The sequence below is a fragment of the Sinohyriopsis cumingii genome, chromosome 1 (assembly GCF_028554795.1).
Source record: "Sinohyriopsis cumingii isolate HCF-2022 chromosome 1, ASM2855479v2, whole genome shotgun sequence".
NCBI lineage: Eukaryota > Metazoa > Mollusca > Bivalvia > Unionida > Unionidae > Sinohyriopsis > Sinohyriopsis cumingii.
Genome location: NC_142961.1, coordinates 57171368 through 57184788, shown reverse-complemented (window position 1 = coordinate 57184788; position 13421 = coordinate 57171368). Strand labels below are relative to the sequence as shown.

Below are 13421 nucleotides of genomic sequence, written 5' to 3'. Positions count from 1 at the left end.
CAACTAAAGCACATCGTACATCTATTCAGCACTTCCCTGATCCAATACCAGCGGATGCAATACTCACACGATACACACCTGAAAGACCTCCACCGAGAAAAGGTGGAAAACTCTATCCAATGTAACAAACGTGTAAGTTACAAATTGTTAATGAAAAGAAATTGATGCTTAGTATCTCAAAGATAAACTACGAAAATGAGTTCATGAAGCATGTGCATTTCACTGAGGATGAAATTTTTAAATTGTATTCACTATTGCATACTATATACATTGGCTATGTGGCCTTATATGTTTGGAGGAGTGTCAGTGGGTGGGAGAGAGGAATGAAATGAAGTGAATAGATCTATATGCAATCTGCTGTGTGTATACAGGTATATCTGTATGCATACTATTATAATTGTGTTCCATTTTAAGAGGTCTGCAAGGTAGAGTAGTTCAAGACATTGTGTCACCTTTTTTAAAAAAAAATAATATCATTATTACTACTATTCATGTTATTACAATAAAGAATACCAGCAGAATTTTAGCACTTTATTTGAATCCAATGAAAGCAAAGCCCTTGTTATTTCATTTTAAAAGAAAATGCAGAACTACTTCTGGCTGTTGTTGATGCAAGTCAAGAGAATGATGTCAGTCTGCAGAAAGATGTCACTCAACAGGAAAACTATAATCTTGGTACATGTCATTTATGTTTGTTTCATTTCTTAAACACATGAAAAGTGAATGCAGAACACAGCTTCTCCAAAATACCCACCATCACCTTTTTATCTTTATGTGGATGTCCTGTCTTGTGTATGTGACAAAATCACAAAAATTTGCACCAGTGTCTAACAACTGGCCTGGCACTTGAAACCAGTGGGTATGATTCCTTGTGAGTACAATTTCTCTTCCGTTTTTCTCAAGAAATAGTGTGTTCTTCTCATATGACTCTAAGGCATCAGCAATAGTCTAGTCTTGTATAGAAAATGGACACTTCTATTCCAGAACTCCAGACTGCCCACCTTCACATATTTTTCCATCTGGTGATGCACCATAGAATGGAAATAATGGGTTCACAGTGAACCCACAGTCATGTACATGATTTATTTGTCTTCTTCATGTACATAGTTTTTGCCACTTTTTCACTGGAAATACCATAACTTGTGGCAGCTCATTTAAATGGCTTTGGTTTAAAAATACTTTTCAAGAATTTATCTGTCATAAATCTTCCAAAGTTGGATGCAGTTATTCTGTTTTCTCTCCTTGTACCACAGGTCACAAACATTCTGGTCCCTTATGTTCCTTTCTGTCAATATGTCTTCTTCCTCCGACAAAGCTAGACTAGACCAATTGTCAGTGTTTTCCAACACAGAAGAAGGTATCTTAATATCTGTTGGTTTTTTTTGTGGAAAGTCCACGTTTCCACAGTCTGTATGCTTTTGTCCTGGAATTTCTACAGCTTTATTAATGGGATCTGAAAGTAGACAGTTGAATAACTGGCATAAATGACTAAGCAAATTGAAAATTTAGGTTGTACAAATTTCTTATACTTTGAAGAATATCTGAATTGGTAAACTTTCTACTTTCAGATGTACTAACATTGGATCTCCTTGCTTTGGCTGCAGAGAACAGAGCATTGACAGAGAAACTTGCTCAGCAAGTACTTATTAATGAAGCACTGAGGTGTGAAAGTACAAGAGTGGAGAAAAAACCCAAGAGAAAACATATCTAAGATTGAATAAGTGTACAGTAGCAACAGTGAGGGATAGCTATTTGAACGATAACTTTAAATACTGTACCGGATTTATTTATGAACATTTTCAATTTCCTTGTGCCAGATGAATTTGAAATAGCTCTTAGCTTCCCAAGGACTATAACCAGCATTCAGAACATGCCTTTGGAAGATCAACTGCTGCTGACACTAATTAAGTTACGCTTGAATTTTGACTTCAGACATTTAGCCAATTTGTTCCATGTATCACAACAGGATGTTGGTGCCATTTTCCGAGCATGGATCAACTACATGTTTTACAGGTTTGGTTCAGTTTCTATATGGCCTGACAGAGAAGTATTGTTGCAACAAATATGCCAGTGAAATTCAAGAAGGACTTTTCAACAACCTTTGTAATTTTAGATGGTACTGAACTCAAAAGTGGAAAGGCCTAGTGCCCTGCGAAGTCAGAGTCATTATTATTCTGACTACAAGTCATCAACGACTTTTAAAGGCTTTGTTGGAATTGATCCAAGATGATCTTTCATTTTTATATCGATGTTGTTTTCTGGCTCAATTTCAGACAAAGAAATTACTACAGAGTGTGGTTTGCTACCATTATTGCAACAATTGCTGGACTGTGGAAAACTTAAAAGAGGGGATGGGGTGATGGTAGATAAATGTTTTTAAATTCAAGATGAAATTGAAGAACTTGGACTAAAACTCATAATACCCCCATTTGCACCACGTGGGGGCCAGATGTCAGCAGCAGATGTAGCATTGACAAAGAAAATTGCCACACACAGTGTCCATGTGGAATGAGCAATCTCAAGGGCAAGAAAAGTTTAAAATTATTGACAATAGACTGGACTTGTGTTTATTTGCATGTGTGAATCAGGTTTGGTTTTGTTGCTGCTTCTTGACTGGCTTTATGCCATTACTCATTCAAGACTAACACATGGATATAAAGCAGAAAGAACAAGAACTTATATGATCACCCAGAGGACTGCCTATATTCTGTGGGCCCTGTTATGTCTGTATTGTATGATCAGGAGAAGCCACAAGATATATGAAAATGGACAACCCTTTAGACCTTGTTGAAATGATGTCTGTTTTCAGCAGTTGTATCTTCATATAATTAAACTACAAAAATGTATATTAAGCATTGTAAATAATTGTTTAAATGCATTGCCACAATCATGTTTTTGATTGAAGGAAAGAGTACTCCTTGTATAATTATGAAGAAATAAATATATATAAAAAATCTACAAGCTTTTTTATTTCTGTTGCTTATATGAGTTTTATCTGCACCAACAAACAACAAATGCAAAAAAATGTTTTATTACCTATTGTCATCAAACAATGCAGTAAGTGGCTTCTGCTTCCTGCTTGTTTCTTGGTTTGGCGATGACCATAGTCGAGACTGGCTCGGCTTGTATCTTTGCACCTTTGTTTGTTCCATTGCTGAGGCGAACTTGTGCATGATGGTTGTGCAGGTATGTCTTTAAATCCTTATAAAATCCAGTCTTTGAGGGTCATTGAAAGTGTGATAACATGGGCACACTGACCAGAAACTCTGAAAATGTCACAATAAGAAAAAATGAATCTGCTAGTCTGACAAAATGCGATGAAAGGTACCCAGATAAAAAACATGGCACATGCATGAAGGTCATTATATACATAAAAAGAACTGTATATACATTGTCTGTTGCATTCTAATTCTTGTTCTTTTTGTAGTTTTACCACTTCAACAATAGCAAGAATACATTTAATATATGTATCAGTGAAATTGAAACATTTATTTGCCAAATACTAAACAAATCTGCAACTCTACATACTACCCAGGTCTGTAGAGACTGTAGTGTACATGTACACAAAATACATACACATAGTACACATAGTACTGAAACAGCTGATCGATAACACAGTCACATTATTGCCAAAACCAGAATACACCAGATAATCCTGTTTAAAAAGCAGCCTTCATATAAAAATACATAATGAATGGGTTCTGATAGTTACCCTGATTTCCTGCTGCATAGAGCTTCAGTCACTAGTTTCTTTGGAGTATTGATTGCCATGATAGTTTTATGCGGTTCTTCGCTCTTTTGCTGACTCCTAAATATCCTGCATTTTACTTGAATTTCTTCATTCCTGATATGAAAAACTTTCACATCATCAATATAGTAGCCTTTACTAAATGCTCTCACTTTCTGTCTCTGTTTCAGTTGTGTTCATAATGCAAATATTGCTCACCAGTGTCGTCTGGTATATCTCTTATTGTTATCACACCTTCCATTTTCACAGAATGTTTGTTGGAGGTTAAGAGGTTGTCAAGTAACATGTTTGGTAAGCGGAGCGATCTACCTTCTTGCATAAGGTCAATTTGATAAGCTCCTGTATTCGTCAACTATGACACTTCTAAGTCATTTTGATAACATGGTTTACGTTACATTGATATTGCAAGAAGTATAAACAATTTAAGATCAAGGCGAGCACTTCAGAGCACTCACCCCCTCTGGGCCCCCAAATTCATGGTCCAATTTCTGGAAAAAGTAGCTCAAGGGTCGCAATAACCTAGCATGCTACAATACATTGTAGGAAGACTTTTAACATACACATCACATTTGAATCATTGATTAGTCTCATAGATACTGTTAGGACGCCCTCTCCACTTCCTGTGGAGATGCAGAATAGTGCCATAATTTACTCTTTTCATGAATAAAGTTGAATAGAATCCTTGATTTGTTTTATGGATGCTGTTGAGATGCCCGTTCCACCTACCTCCCTCCTTGCAGATGTGTGCAGAAACAGCACCAGAACATACTGTATCCATGAATACAGTAGAAAGCACAGGCAATTCCAATCAGGCCTTAGAATTGCATATAATCAATATGACTCAACAAGTAGAAATGGCATTTATATACAGTAATGCCACTTAAGGGCTCACAAATAGGGCATTGCCCATGACGCATGAGGGCTTGCAATCAGTATTACCGTACCTACATACAGTCAAACTTGTCCCCCACCTGAGAGGCATATGCCTGTGCAAGTATCATTTACCCAGTCTGTGCATGAAAATATGAAGAAAACAGATTTGCAGTGTGACAAATATGGTATGGATGGCTGTCCCATACAGTAAAACACAGACGAACAGTCCATACTGACCATACCACATGAGCCTGCCAGACTGCAGGGCATATATTTTCTTTATTACACCATTCTGACTGCTGACCAACCAGTCCAGTCATGTAAATGAGCTATTTATGACTACAGTAGTCAGGAATCTGTTATCTCAGACAGACAGAATGGCCAGATGGCCATACAGACCATACTGCACCCACTGGCCAGACTACAAGGCATGTACCATATTTTGTATGCCATTATGACAGCTGACCAACCAGCCCAGCCATATAAATGAGCTAAGAGTTTAGGACATCCACTGCAGAGATGGTGACATTCCTGCATGACATATTGAAGATACCTTCCGTTTGGATTTTGGTTAATACAACTAATATCCTTATTTCCCTCACTGTATGGTGGTTGATCAATGTAGGGAAGTTGGACCATGTCCCTTCTATACATTTTGTTCATCTAGATATGGAATTCTTAGCACATATCAGTTTGATATCTTCCTCCCAAATGCATTAAAAAAATCATTCATGCATCAGAGAAGGCATCAACCAAGACGTTAAAGTTTGACCGTCAATAAGACGTTAGATATGTCTTTTATGAGTTAAGGACATCCTGCACTGAGAAGGCGGCATTTCTAGATGACGTACTACAAAAACCTTCTGAAAGTATGCTTTTTGATTCATGACATGAATAACTTTATTTACCTCATTTGCAGTTCAGGGTGATAATCAGTAGAGAAGTCAAACCTATTCATTCACAAAATGTATCCATCTTGATGTAGAACTCTTAATAATTCAGTTGTGATGCACCTCTGAAAGGGGGGAACAATCACCAGATATTTGCCACATGGTAGGGGAATACCCTCATGATATCAGTTAATATTCAAGTCTGACACATTCCTGGCAATCTTAGGATCCTGGCTGACTCATTATCAAGTGAGGACAATTGCTTCTTACAGAATTATCCCTCCAGGAACCTTCCATCAGGTCTGTGCCTTTTGGAGCCATCTGATTCCTGGCATTTCTTTTTCAAGTCACATGAGCCACGTATACACATTTACTCATTTTAAATTACCATATTTTCTAGCCTATAAGTCGATACTTTTTGACTTGAAAGTCAGGTCTTCATCTGATACTCCAAATCGACTTATATATGGATTATGCCATTGAAATTGCATTGACTCGTATATGGATTACGGTACCCGGTATGCTATTAAAATTGCTTTACAATTGACATAATCAAAAACAGGTCACATAGAAGTACAAATTCTTGTTAAATTACTATGAGACTGAGATGACACATTCTGGATTAGTGATATGCTCAACATTCAGACAAGTCATAGTGATATCCATTCTGCCCAAGCAGTTGAGATCGCCACTGTTTCATTTGATGTCCTGAGATACTCCTCCTTCACTGGTCACTCCTTTCAGGGATGTCCAGACATGAACAGGAGTGTTGAGCTTCATTGTTGAGAGGATCGCAGCAGCTGAAGATCCTAAGCTTTGAGGACATACAAGGGGGAACCGTGTATGGTCGATGACATGTCACATTCACATGATATCAAACCACCCATTCTCTAACAGCAAGCTTCTTTCTTTCTATTTTTTGATGAGAAGTTAGCCCCAATCATAATCAAGGGTTACTGTTCCATGACTTCAGACATGCTCAGACTTCTTGGAAGAGATTATGTTAGCCACACCAAGGTCATGTCTGACTTGCAGTCCTATTTTGGACATATCCAGACCATGCAAGCTCACATTATTCCCATATTGAATCTCTCTTGAGTTTGACACGGCAAACTTGTCTGAGTTTTAGTTACCATCTTCCCCCTAACTTTAGCAGTTATTGTACATGACTTGCAATTTATAATAACTCAGACATGCAGAGTGAGTGAGCTACATACAGCATGCATAGATTTGACTACATGCAGATCTGTTTTGATGGTTCAGCCCTTCTAATGACACAACATGGTTCTCTTCCGAAAAACAGGTTGCTGTCACTGGTCAACCAAAAATAACGATTTGCTCCTATCTTTGATCAATCTGTTGAGAGAAGAAACAGCTGAAGCATCCTTTATTTACTCTCAGATGTTACTTGAGACACACAGAAGGACTATTCCTATGACTGAATATAGGAATGCAAAACATAACTGGACCAATACTGGCTGCTTGGCTAACAGGAGTTATTATATCTGTTTACTCGGAATTCTGACAGGATCTGGTACATTTAAGCTCATGTAATGAGCGATGTTTCCACAAGCCTGGCCTTCAGTATATATTATCTCAATTTGGGACATGGCAGTCAGCTAACAGGCATATTCAGTCTGCCTTCTTTCACTTCCATTTGCCTGACATGGCCTCACTAGGGAGAAATCTGAATCTGTTTCGGTTAGTAGGATCTGCATTTTTCATGATGGCTATTTTTAAAATGATGATACCACCTTAATATTGTAGGATATGACAGAATTTCACCCATAGACATTATCCCATTTGATTTAGATATCAGTTGTAAAGTGCCCAGGATCTCCCTAATTTTAAATTATGCTTTTTATTCAGTAGTTGTTGTTGTTGGGTTTAATGCTACTTTTCAGCACATGATAGGCTATACATGGCGGCCAGTATTAATGGTGGAGGAAGAACCTGGGAAAACCCTGGAAAGAACCACCAACCCACGAGAAGCTACTGGCAAGCTTTCTCACATATCCACATTAGCCGAATCCAAGACTGAATACACGCAGACAGAGGTGAGATGGCAGTGATCCGTAATGGAGAGCACTTTAGACCACTTGGCCACTCGGGGCCCCCTTTTTACTCAGTAGCAGAATTGTTCACTGATAATGAGTTTTACATCACTTTCATTAGGCTAACTTCTATTGTAGTTGTCTGATGTGCTGCACGTGATACTGCAAATCATTTTAGTGAACATTACTCTGTCTATTGATTGCCAGTAATGACAGGTTTTTAAAACAAACAAACAAAAGTTATAACAGAATATTCAGAAACATTTGATATGCCCCTTGTAGTTATATTTTGGAAAAAATGTAAAACCAGTAATGGTCATGTGGTAACCCTTGTGTACATGATTCAATATAAAGTTGCCCAAACTAGACAGTCTGGTGTACCTGATTCAGTATAAAGTAGACCTAACTAGACCATCTGGTAGTCTCTGAGATCCAAGCGCAAGGTTGTTCAGATTTGTGTGATCAAAATATGTACGTTAAATCTTTTTCAAATCTTACTGTCTTTTCTCTAGCAAATGTTGCTTTTAGGTGAGAAATCTTGGTCAAATGTTGGTAATTTTAATCTGCCCACCATTTGGCAAAGCATATTATGTTATGATAACTAGCTGTACTTCCATCCATTTGTTCCTTGTTCATTTACAAATAATAATGTCTCCACCATCTTCAGTATAAAATTTGTGGATAGTTACATAGACGTGCAGTAAATTCTGTAGATGGTTTGCACTTGCAGTATGGAAGAAGCTAATTGATTCTATGGTCAGAAATTATTCAACTCTTTTTTTGAAAGAAAAAAAATGGTTACCACACAATAACATCAGCCCATCTATCCTTATGGATGGCTTGCACTTGGGGTAAGAGAGAAACCTAATGATTTGGGGTAAAAGGGTCAGAGGTTAAGAAAACTGACAACAAATAGAGAAATGGTTTCTGCACAATAACATTAGTTCCACATAACATATCTGGCATGTTTTTTTTTTACTTATGGCCCCTGATTGCCATCCTCCTAACCTGAGTTTCAGCAGCATAACTTTACATGGAATTTGGATCAAGAGCTGCATGCAGTATTTTATAAGACCTTAAATGAGTTAGTTTTCTAGTATTCCATGTCAGCATTTATATGAGTAATTTATAGTTTAGTAGTGATGAAAATATTGTAACCAATGGGGCCCTTGGTGATAGAGCCATTACCATTAGCTCTATTTTTTTTTTATCTGCTAATGAATATTGTGCTTTTCAGACACTGGGAAAAATTGGTCGAATTCAGCAAGTTTATCATGACAGTGATCTGAAGGTTGAAGTGTGTGGAACATCATGGACATACAATCCATCTGCTGTGACCAAAGTGGCATCCTCTGATGGTGCTGCAATGGGCAACTCTTCTGGAGGTAAAATCAGTCATATTTACTGTTGCATTATGGGGAAATCCCACCCAAAGACTGGAATTCAATGGCATATTTTTATTCCTGCTTGTTAAATTCTGATTCAAAGGTGGGATTTCTCATATGATAATAAATGCACATTCCAAATTCATAAGTAGCAGCCAAAACACAAGATAGCAGAATATCAATACAATTGTAACCTTTGAAATACTTCATACTTCTCAAAGAATGGTGGGGATCATTTTTGATATGTGTGTAATGTCACATAAATACTCCAACACCATTTTAGGTAAAGACATCAGACTTTGAGACATGTGTTGAAGATATTATGTTGACCTGCATTGCAGTTTCAGAATCTTGATCCATCCCCTAATTGTGGAGTTGGGAAATAGGACATCTTTGCATTTTTTTAATTGTCTGTAAATATTAAGTAATTACAAGATAGAGATTTTAGGCCTGGTATCATTGTAGGTGGTCTGCGGATGTGCACAACAGTTTCATATCTTGTTTCTGTTTCTTAAGGGTGGATGTTTAGGGAGTAAAGAAACTACTGGGATTGAGCAAATGTTTTCTTGATCCACTTGCCCCAGATAATTCAGTTGAAAAAATAACATGTCCTGCAGAATTTATCACTTGTCCATGGGTTTAAGTAACATGGAAAATATAGTCAATACACAGGTAGACAAATTTATAAAATCCATGGTTGTCAAATATAGTTGATATGGGGGTGGAAAAGTTGTTAAAATCCATGGTTGTCTTATTGTAACTAGCATTGGAAATCTGGTTGCTCAACATTGGCCGTAGCAACCCCAAAGATTGCTGTTCTGCTGTGAGTGCCCATTTCTTAAACAAACTAATGTTGAAGCATAATACCAGATCATTTGATTCAGCGTGTCAAGCCAAAGGCATAATCTCCCTTATGTTGGTATATTGACCCCCAAAAAATGAACATTGACATAATTTGGTTGTTTAGGGGTTCACTCTCAGGGGCTGTTAGAATGGATTGTGGTTACTTAATCAGATAATGGATTGTTGACACATGATGATTAGTGTGACTTGCCAACAGCAATTACCTAACACTCGACAACAGAATTATTTATGTCAATAATTCAGGCACCCTGCTGTAGGTACCCAGAGAGACAATTTAATGATCAACTGTTTGTCACTGGAAAATATATAATTCAGTTTTAAATTTTAATATCATCATCATTTGATAATACTTTTGCTTGCCCAGTCTGGCTGGCTTTCACATTGGGAAAAAATTATTGCCCAGCATTAATTTTTAGTTGTCCCAGGCTTGTGGGCAGTGAATTTTGCTACTCGTACTTTATTGTTTAGCAGGCTTCTTCATTTTCATTTAATACTCCAATACTTTCAGTATTATGGAGCAAAGTCCATGGATTTTTTAATATTCTGGGAGTTGGGGTTTGGGACAGAATTTTAGTGAAATTTCATCTTATTTGATCGATGATATTAGGTAGGCCTGCTAGTGTCAGTACAGGTTTGGGTTCACCTTTGAGTCATTTTCTTAGATTCTGTTACTCACAGTCCTATAAGTTGGTATTAGACATGTCATTTGGAGAGCTTCATCTTTCATTGAAAATGAGGGCACTGTGACCTTTATTTTGCAGTTCATTGATTTTGTTTAACCTCACAGTAGCTCATTTTGTCAGGCAGTGTTGCCTATTGAATCACATGAACTGTTATATAATTAATGTATTGCTTTATGTCACTCAAACTCTAACATGTGCCAATACTTACAGACTGTTGACTGATACATGTACTACTACTAGCAATGGAGATAATTTAAATTTTTCTTGCTTTAAAACTTGTGTCAGTAATGCTGAATCTATTGATCTATAACAAAAGGTCTCAGATACATTTCATAACAACTCACAACCTTTAGAGATGGTACCATATAATACAGTTTTTAATGTAAGCACAGTAAAAGGTTTGTGTGACCTGCACATTTAGCATTTCTTGAATTTCTTCAGCGAAGTGCTCAAGTTTCTTATATACTGTATATACTTGCATTGGAGTCGAACTGCAAGTTTCTTATATACTGTATATACTTCCATTGGAGTCCAACTACAAGTTTCTTATATACTGTAAATACTTACATTGGAGTCCAACTGCAAGTTTCTTATATACTGTATACACTTGCTTTAGAGTCAAACTGCAAGTTTCTTACACACAATATACACTTGCATTGGAGTCCAACTGCAAGTTTCTTATATACTGTATATACTTCCATTGGAGTCCAACTACAAGTTTCTTATATACTGTATATACTTCCATTGGAGTCCAACTACAAGTTTCTTATATACTGTATATACTTCCACTGGAGTCCAACTGCAAGTTTCTTACATACTGTATACACTTGCTTTAGAGTCAAACTGCAAGTTTCTTATATGCTGTATATACTTCCATTGGAGTCCAACTACAAATTTCTTATATACTGTATATACTTCCATTGGAGTCCAACTGCAAGTTTCTTATATACTGTATACACTTGCTTTAGAGTCAAACTGCAAGTTTCTTACACACTATATATACTTGCACTGGAGTCCAACTGCAAGTTTCTTATATACTGTATATACTTGCATTGGAGTCCAACTGCAAGTTTCTTATATACTGTATATACTTCCATTGGAGTCCAACTACAAGTTTCTTACATACTGTATAAACTTCATTGGAGTCCAACTGCAAGTTTCTTACATACTGTATACACTTGCATTGGAGTCCAACTGCAAGTTTCTCACACAATGTATACACTTGCATTTGAGTCCAATTGCAGACTGCACTAACCCTGATCTGTGATTACTTAATGCACCTCTAGATCTTGGTCTAAGCAGTTTACTTGGAGGAATCAGTGGAACAAACAACAAATACCTTGATCTCCTGGTACATTATATGACGTCAGGACTGCATTTATGTGTCCTGCAGTTGGGTCTGACTTGTAAGCAAGTATGGTAGTATTATTAGGTACAAAAGTATTGTCACAGTTAGGGGTTCAGCTTACTCCTTGTTAAAATAAGTACACATAATTTTCACAATTTCATCTACCAGCATCTAGAAATCCAAGTGTGCTTTTTGATCATTTTCTGCCAAGTCAGGCTGATCAAGACAATCCTGCATGTCAGTACTTTGTGACACAGTAATAGAAACTTTAAAGCATACTGTAGTTTTTGGCAGTAAAACTAGTGTGAAGGATAGGCCACATTAGCCATTTAAAATAATTTTTTTATAGAAAAATATACAGGCTGTAGGAGTAGTAATACTGCATATATGTGCCTGGACAACCATACAAGTTGGCCAAGGATTTCACAGCCTCTCAGTGATAGATCTGTTTTAAATAGTCCAATTTTTGTTCAGTGCAAAATCTGGATCTATTAATGAACATATTTTAAATGCAGCAAATTAAGCAAAGTTCATAAAATTAAAGTTGAATAAATGACCTTGTGTATTTGCTTTTTTATTTACTGACCTAGAGTTTATACAAAGCAGCTTGCCATCATTAGTAATTTGTTGTTACCAGTCAAATTTCACCCAGTGATAAATTCCATGAGTGCATGCTTGATAATCTTTTCAGTTTGTCCAAAGCATATTGGCATTGTTTCACAGGTAGTATATTGAAAATTTATTAGATGTTTCATGCAACATTTTGCAGTTGTTCATGGACAAGTGCGCATAGTGTTAGAGTGTCATGTGTTTATGCTCGAATAAACAGTAACACAAAAAAGACTGAAAACAACAAGCTTTGAAAAAATTAACAAATTATTTATTTCCCTGGAAAAATACTGTAAAAATGAAAAAATAAGAACTTAAGGTTTTAAGAATAAAATCCAACAGTAATCCAAGAATAATCCACAAATAGAATTTTAGAAGTCCTAATAATGAAATGTTCTAATGAATTAAAAGTTTGAGTCCACGTAGAAGAATCCAGGATGGAAGGCGATGACATATGCTGTATCCTGTACTGTGTTGAAGACAACAGTTTCTTGTAGAAACACAAGAAATAATCCGGTGTTTGAATTAATTAAATTTCTTTGTTCAAGGATTCTGCATGAGCACTCAGAATATTTCCAGAGATATGAATTAATCCTTTAGAATCCAGATAATTCAAAAAAACATTAAAATGTAATTCCCAAAATGACACGACAAAAGAAACACCTTTACCTCCCAGTGTTTTGAAGCCCAACTAAGATTATTTCTCAAAACAATGGTTTAAAACTTGAATATTGTGCAAAACAGATGCCTGGATAAAGTTCATGTGAACATGTTTACATCACATACTCTCATCATGGCCCTGACAAGAACCAATCATTTTACTCAAAGAATAAAATATGAAAAAGTTGTTTACTGCAATAAAACCATTTACAAGCCTAGGGTCACGTATTCAATACAGCCTCAATCTCACTGTTACTATACCCACAATAAAAATAAATTTAAACAAAATTGTTCACGTGACTGTTAC

At 36.5% G+C, this 13421-nt stretch overlaps 1 protein-coding gene and 1 pseudogene across 1 annotated transcript in view; both read left to right on the top strand.

Moving 5' to 3' along the window:
• Positions 1-13421, top strand: part of LOC149806917 (E3 ubiquitin-protein ligase MIB1-like) — a 201240-nt gene that overhangs the window by 30694 nt on the left and 157125 nt on the right. The window contains exon 9 of the mRNA XM_089959672.1: positions 8803-8950. Within this exon, the coding sequence (XP_089815798.1) occupies positions 8803-8950 (148 nt within the window). The remainder of the gene's footprint in view (positions 1-8802; positions 8951-13421) is intronic.
• On the top strand, positions 1575-2911 carry LOC149806921 (uncharacterized; annotated as a pseudogene).